Below are 7293 nucleotides of genomic sequence, written 5' to 3' on the forward strand. Positions count from 1 at the left end.
GTCTCTCCCCATTCATGACAATGACCCATAAAGAACATGCCCAGTGGCCCTCAGGGTCACAGGAAGGCATGACTTTGGTCGAGGATGTACTTTTGGCTTCAGAGGAGAGATCCAACTCCTCTATGGTCCTTAGAAGCAACGGCAGTGAAGGGCTAGGAAATAAAGCGTCTGCTCCTCCCTGTTCTTTCCTAAACAGCCAGGTGGGTGATGGATATCTCAGTGCCACACCAGAGATACCCCACCCCCTACACACTTACGCACAGACAGGCACCACTTGGGAGACAAAGAGACATCCCAGGATCCCAGCTCTATCCCAGGAGAAAAAAGAGCATATGCCATACTAGCAGGGCCCTCCTGTGATACCAGCAGTTGGGCTACATGGGGCCCTGAGGAGCAGAAGTGGGCCTGGGATAAGACCAGGAAGGCCTCACTGCACTAAATGTCAGCTGGGTTGACCACCCCACCTTGTGGAGAGTCTAGAAAGGCGCGAGTCAGTATTTGTCCATTTGTCCACTAATACCACCAAAAGAGAAGGAAGGAGTAATGCAAGTATCAGGTGCAAGGAGATATTTATTGTTTTGGGGGTCTCTGCAGGCCTCTAGGCTGGACTGGCCAGGGATCACTGGCATCCCCCGGAACAGGGCGGGGCACCATGGCTCTGTTTGTGGTAGTCAGTGGCTATGTCTCCCACTACAGAGAGAAACTCGGAAAAGTCAATCTTCTTATCCTTATTCTTGTCTTTTTTCTCAAAAACATTGCATAAGTAATCTTTTCCCCTTCTTTCCTGTGGGGTAAAAAAACATACAAACAAACATAAATACATTATCCAGGGAGAAGAGGAGAATAGAGACAGAAGAAGAGACAACACCTAGGGTGAACCAAAGGTGTGGTTGGTCAGGTGATGCTATGGAGATGGAGAGATGGGGTCAAGCAAAGTCAAGCCCTGACTCATCACTGGAGATTTCTCGTCAAAAATAGCAACTTGCATGGGGAGTACACTGATAAATGACAAGGGGACTCAGGCTCATCCACCACCTCCCCTTCAGGTGCACTGTCTTCATTCTTCCCCCACGGGACCATTACAGCCCAGCCAGTTACTCTCCTCATTCTCTAATGCTCTTCACACTTAAATTCTTTCCCATCAAAGCCTATCGGTTTGGCCCCATTCATTCTGTTCCTTAGTCTCAATCTGTGCTAATGATTCCTTCTAACAGTTAGATGAAATTAGGACTATGAATGTGCTTTGCCCATACAAAAGATGGTGGTCATGTCTTTGGGTTCATGATTCCCACCGTGTTACCTCTCCTTCCACGGGCAGTGCTAGTTCAGTGGTAGAATTCCCACAGTGGTAGAATTCCCACCTTCCAAACCGGAAGCCCGGGTTCAATTCCTTGCCAATGTACCTTGGTGCACAGCCACCACTCACCTGCCATTGGAGGCTTGCATGTTGCTATGATGTTGAAAAGCACCTAACAATAACCCCTTCTCTCAGGAAAATGTGAAGAAGAGCCTTTAGGAGGTAACCTTTTAACCCAAGGCAACCAGACCCTTGGGGGGACTCTCAGTGACCAGTGGGAGGGCAGATGCTTTAGTCTAGTCACTGGTTTTCAAATCATAACACTTTCTTGAGTCTCTAATATGTCCACCACTTTTCCTCTTCTTCAAAGCATTTTCACTTAAGTCATTTCATTTCAACAACGCCAAAACAGGAAATTAAGTTCTTTTATCTCCTTTTGAAGATGAGAAAACTAAGGATCACATTGTGGGTGATTTGTCCAGATTCACACAGCAACGGAGCCCGAGTGGCAGGACAGGTACCCAGGAGAAAAAAGAGCATGACTCTTTGTTCTGAGCTCCTAGAATCTTCCATTCTGCCTCCACATGGGACTGGCCCTGCCTTGGGCCTGGAGGTAAAATGAGGAGAGTAGAGGTATGGAGAGTTATCCAGGGAAGGGCCAGACTCCAGATCAGCCAATCATAAACAGTGTATCCACTTAGCAGTGGGGTCCATATATATGCCAAAGCCCATGGACCCCATCCACCCACCGTATTCCCTCCCTGTACACATAACACAGCCTCTTCCTGCCCCAGACGAGCCAGACCCCTACTCACACAGTCATTGAGGAAGTTGGGGAAGTTCTCCTTCAGCAGCTTCAGCAGGTTTTCCCTGTTGATCTTATCATCAAACCCGGTGTATCGATGAAATAGTTCAACCAAGCTCAGGACCAAATTCTCAGATGAAGTGTGGCATATCTTGACTTTCTCAGTTGCAATGTTGCTCATCTTGCCTTTTATTCCAAGACAAGAGTCTACAGAAAAGAAATCAATGAGAATGACCTGGGTGGAAGAGAGTTTGAAGGACAAGGCTATGGAGTGAGAGAGGGCTGAGCTAAGACAGAACAAAAGGAACTTGTCTTTCTCAAATGGTGAGGTAAATTGGTCTCAGGGAGGGGACAGTGGAACAAAGCCTTGGGTCTTGAGACCATTCCTGGGGGAGTCTGGGATGAGTGGGAGTGGAACAGTGGAGATGAAGGCTGTGTTAGTCAGGGGCAGAGGCTGAACTGCTGGTGGTGGGTATGCAACTTCTCCTGGCTCATCTGGTTGGAAGCGAGATCACAAAGAGACATATGAAATCCCAAGGCAAGACATTCCCATCAAGCATAGCCTTTGGTCTACCCCACTCTCCCCACTTCCACCAAGGACTACCAGCCTGAGCAATCAGCTCGAGAATCCTGGGTTTCTGGATATCTAACACAGCGGTAGACCTCCCACCTTCCAAACAGGAGGACCAAGTTCAATTCCGCACCAATGTATCTCGCTGACAACCACCACCGATTCTGACCCCTCCACCCTCCAAGACCTTCCCAGAAGTTATTTTGGAAGACCTTGTGCCCAAACAGCTCACCGAAACCAGGGAATAAAGAAAACCAAGGGCTATAGGAGGAACATATTTTTTACCTGACAGTTCTCAGAAAAGCACCTAATACTGAGAAAAGAGGAATAACAAGATCATTTAGCCCAGCCAGCCCCACACTGAGACCGGTGGAGAAGAAGGGATATGCGATTTGCCAGGAAAACCACAAGGTCCCACTCTATTAGTTGCAGAACCCATGCATACTGACTCCCAGGCCAGGTTAGCATTCCCCCACAGCTGCAGGCAGCAGACCAAGTGGGCAACAGGCATGACTCCTAGGAAAAAATAGAGACAGGTACAGACTTACTGGATCTGAGGAAGATCACGGAGGAGAGAATTAGTGAGATTGTGCATCTAGGCACAAAGCAGGCCCTTTATACAGCTCCGCCTGGGATCTTCCCAGAGGCTGGGTGCCCTGTGGCAGTCTTCATTAGTTTCTCCAAACATTGCACCACTTTGGGTGGGGAGACACACCGAAGAAGCTATACTCAAAACTTCCTTCTAGATATGTTGGGTCTCCAGTGCCTATCATTATCAGGGCACATCACCACAATTCTGCCCAGCCCAGGCTCCTGGCCAGTGGGAGGAGGCCCCATGCAAGAGAGGTGTGGACAGAGCTGAGTACATTGCCATAGCTCAAGGATGATGGAATCTAGGGATCTTGGAGGAAAGAAACACCTGTTTCTTCATTCAGTCATTCCACAACATTTTATCAGTGGCTAGTAATAACTGCCTCCTTTACCAAGCACAGTAAAGAGCCATGCAGTGTGTTACCGTTTTATGTACATTGCCTCAGAGTCCCATGAGAGCCCTGTGAGTTCACACAAGGCTCTCTACCACTGTGAGGTAGGTATTTTCCCTTCTTAAAGATGAGCAAATTGGGACGGAGGCTGGGTTTCTCAAGGTTACTCAGATAGAATATGACAAAGTGAGGATTCAAACCCAGATCTCTCAGACTTCAAAGCCCTCTCCTAATAATACTGCCATCTTGGTGAGCCCCTGATGGTGTTACTGTCTGGGCTGGGCAAGGGGTCACACCATTTCCTGCCCTGCAGGAGCCCACACTACAGGACAGATGACCCTGCACAGAATAATCCCACAGGTACCTCCACCCAGGAAAATGTGGGCTCCAGGGCAATGGCAGCAGTGAGTGGGGCCTCTGTGATTCTCAAAGTCTTGGTTGTCACAGTGTTCAGGATATGAGCCCCTGTGTGAGAGCTGTCTGTGGCCACCAATTCTGGGGAAAAAAACCTTTTCCATCAGGGAAGCTCACTATCTTTTACGAAACACCTTCACTGACATCATCTTGCCAGATCCTCACAGGAATCCCCAGAGGGAGACTGCGATTACTGACAGAGGAAGGACTGACACTCAGCCAGAGATGCTCAGTTAGACACTTCAGTATCATCTCACCACACAGCCTCGTGGGGACCCCGGGAGTATGCCAGGAACCACTGTCGAGATCCAAATTCAGCTGTGTGGTCAGTACAGTAGTCACTCTCTCAATCTCTCCTATTTGGAGACTGAAAGTGGAAAGTCACATTTTTGAGGTTCTTTTGCATCCAGGGCCCAGATATGATTAGGTCGAGATTCTCCAGAGAGATTTAGAAGGTGCAGCCGAGGGAGCTGCAAAGCCAGCTCCAACACAGGTAAGTGTTCACAGAAGCTGTACCCTAAGTGACACTGTCCAATCATCTGCTTTGTGGCAATGGGAGCTGTGGTGGTGCCATGGTGATAGCTGTCCTACAACCAGTTTTCTAAATTCTGGGTCACAGCCGAGAAGGTTCACCTTACAAGCAACACTTCTGTAGTGGCTCTTTAACTTCCTCTCCTCCAGCCCTCCAAAGAGTTATAAGCCCTTGAAACTCTTCGTTAGTTGTGTTTCTGCTTAAAATATAGGGAGTGAACCCTCTGGCACAAGAAGAAAGCAAATAATAAAAATTAGAGAAGAATTAAATGAATTCGTGAACAGAAAAACAATTGAAAGAGGTAACAAGACCAAAAGCTGGTTCTTTGAAAACATTGACAAAACTGATAAACCACTGGCCAGACTGACAAAAGAAAAACAAGAGATAAACCAAATAACCTGAATAAGAAATGAGATGGCCAATATCACAGCAGACCCAACTGAAATTAAACGAATGATATCAAATTACTATGAAAAATTATACTCCAACAAATTTGAAAACCTAGAAGAAATGGATGAATTCCTAGAAAAATACTACGTACCTGAACTTACAGAAACAGAGGTAGAACAACTAAATAGACCCATAATAAAAGAAGAAATTGAAAAAGAAATTGAAAAACTCAAAACAAACAAAAAAAAAACCCTGGCCCTGATGGCTTCACTGCAGATTTCTACCAAACTTTCAGAGAAGAATTCACATCACTACTACTAAAGGCATTTCAGAGCATAGAAAAGGATGGATACTTAAAAACTCATTCTAGGAAGCCAGCATATCCCTGATACCAAAACCAGGTAAAGACCACAAAAAAGAAAATTACAGACCTATATCCCTCATGAACTTACATGCAAAAATCCTCACAAAATTCTAACCAATAGAATTCAACAACATATCAAAAAAATAATTCACCATAACCAACTGGGATTCATATCAGGTATGCAGAGATGGTCCAACATTAGAAAAACAATTTATGTAATTCCTCATATAAATAACGCAAAAGAACCACATGATTTTATCAATTGATGCAGAAAAGGCATTTGACAAAGTTCAAAATGCATTCATGAAAAAACCCCTCGGCAAAATAGAAATAGAAGGAAAATTCCTCAACATAATAAAGGGCACTTATACAAAGCCAACAGGCAACATCATCCTAAATGGAGAGATGTTGAAAACATTCACCTTGAGAACGGGAACCAGACAAGGTTGCCCTTTATCACCACTCTTATTCAACATTGTACTGGAGTTCAAGACAGAGAAATTAAGCTAGGTAAAGAAATAACGGTCATCCAGATTGGCAAGAAAGAAGTAAAAGTATCTCTGTTTGCAGATGACATGATCTTATATGCAGAAAACCCTAAGGAATCCTCAAGGAAGCTACTGAAACTAATAGAAGAGTTCAGCAGAGTATCACGATACAAGGTAAACATACAAAAATCAGTTGGATTCCTCTACACCAACAAAAAGAACATTGAGGAGGAAATCACCAAATCAATACAATTTATAGTAGCCCCCAAGAAGATAAAATACTTAGGAATAAATCTTACCAGACATGTAAAAGACCTAATGAAGAAAGCTACAAGACTCTACTGCAAGAAACTAAAAAAAAAACCTACATAAGTAAGTGGAAAACATTCTCTGCTCATGGATAGAAAGACTTAACATTGTAAAAATGTCTATGCTACCAAAAGCCATCTATAGATGCGATGCAATTCTGATCCAAATTCCAAAGACATTTTTTAAAGAAACAGAGAAACAAATCACCAACTTCATAGGGAAGGGAAAGAGGTCCTGGATAAGTAAAGCAATACTGAAGAAGAACAAGAAAGTGGGAGGCCTCACTCTACCTGATTTTAGAACCTAAAATACTGCCACAGTAGTCAAAATAGCCTGGTACTGGTACAACAACAGATATATAGACCAATGGAGCAGAATTGAGAATCCAGACATAAATCGGCCCACATATGAGCAGCTGATGTTTGACCAAGGCCCAAAGTCAGCTGATTAGGGAAAAGGCAGTCTTTTTAACAAGTGATGCTGGCATAACTGGATATCTATCTGCAAAAAAATGAAACAAGAACCATACCTCACATCATGCACAAAAAAGGACTCAAAATGGACCAAAGACCAAAATATAAAATCTAAAACACTAAAGATCAGGGAAGAAAAAATAGGCACAAACCTAGGAGCTCTAATACATGGCATAAACAGTACACAAAACTTTAAAAAACAATGCAGCAGAATACCTATAACACTGGGAGGTCCTAAAAATCAAACACCTATGTTCATGCAAAGACTTCACCAAAAGGGTAAAAAGACTACCAAAGACTGGGAAGAAGTTTTTAGCTATGACATTTCTGATCAGCGCCTGATCTCTAAATTCTACATGATGCTGCAAAAACTCAACTATAAAAAGACAAATAACTCAATTAATAAGTGGGCAAAAGATATGAACAGACACTTCACTAAAGAAAGCCTTCAGGTAGCTAACAGATACATGAGGAAATGCTAATTATCATTAGCCCCTCTAAAGTGCAGATCAAAACTACAATGAGGTTCCATCTCACTCCAACAAGATTGGCATTAATCCAAAAAACACAAAACAATAAATGTTGGAGAGGCTGTGGAGAGATTGGAACACTTATACACTGCTGGTGGGAATGTCAAATGTGACAACCACTTTGGAAATCGCTCCTT

The 7293-nt window shown here is 44.0% G+C and overlaps 1 protein-coding gene across 1 annotated transcript; it reads right to left on the reverse strand.

The window, feature by feature from the left end:
* Positions 1 to 619: 619 nt before the first annotated feature.
* LOC135230560 (protein S100-A7-like) lies at positions 620 to 2283 on the reverse strand. The gene is made up of 2 exons (XM_064279994.1): positions 2113 to 2283; positions 620 to 784 (listed from the first exon to the last, which is right to left on the reverse strand). Exons 1-2 carry the CDS (start codon positions 2281 to 2283, stop codon positions 620 to 622), a joined length of 336 nt encoding a protein of 111 aa, XP_064136064.1.
* Between the last annotated feature and the right edge of the window lie 5010 nt (positions 2284 to 7293).

Source organism: Loxodonta africana, chromosome 3 (assembly GCF_030014295.1).
Source record: "Loxodonta africana isolate mLoxAfr1 chromosome 3, mLoxAfr1.hap2, whole genome shotgun sequence".
Taxonomy (NCBI): Eukaryota; Metazoa; Chordata; class Mammalia; order Proboscidea; family Elephantidae; genus Loxodonta; species Loxodonta africana.

Excerpts from the sequence above, each read along its gene's own strand:
- LOC135230560 (XM_064279994.1), bottom strand. The coding sequence starts at position 2,283 with ATGAGCAACATTGCAACTGAGAAAGTCAAGATATGCCACACTTCATCT. Across the intron at positions 785-2,112 it reads CCAACTTCCTCAATGACTGT|GAAAGAAGGGGAAAAGATTA; the intron begins GTGAGTAGGGGT and ends TTTACCCCACAG.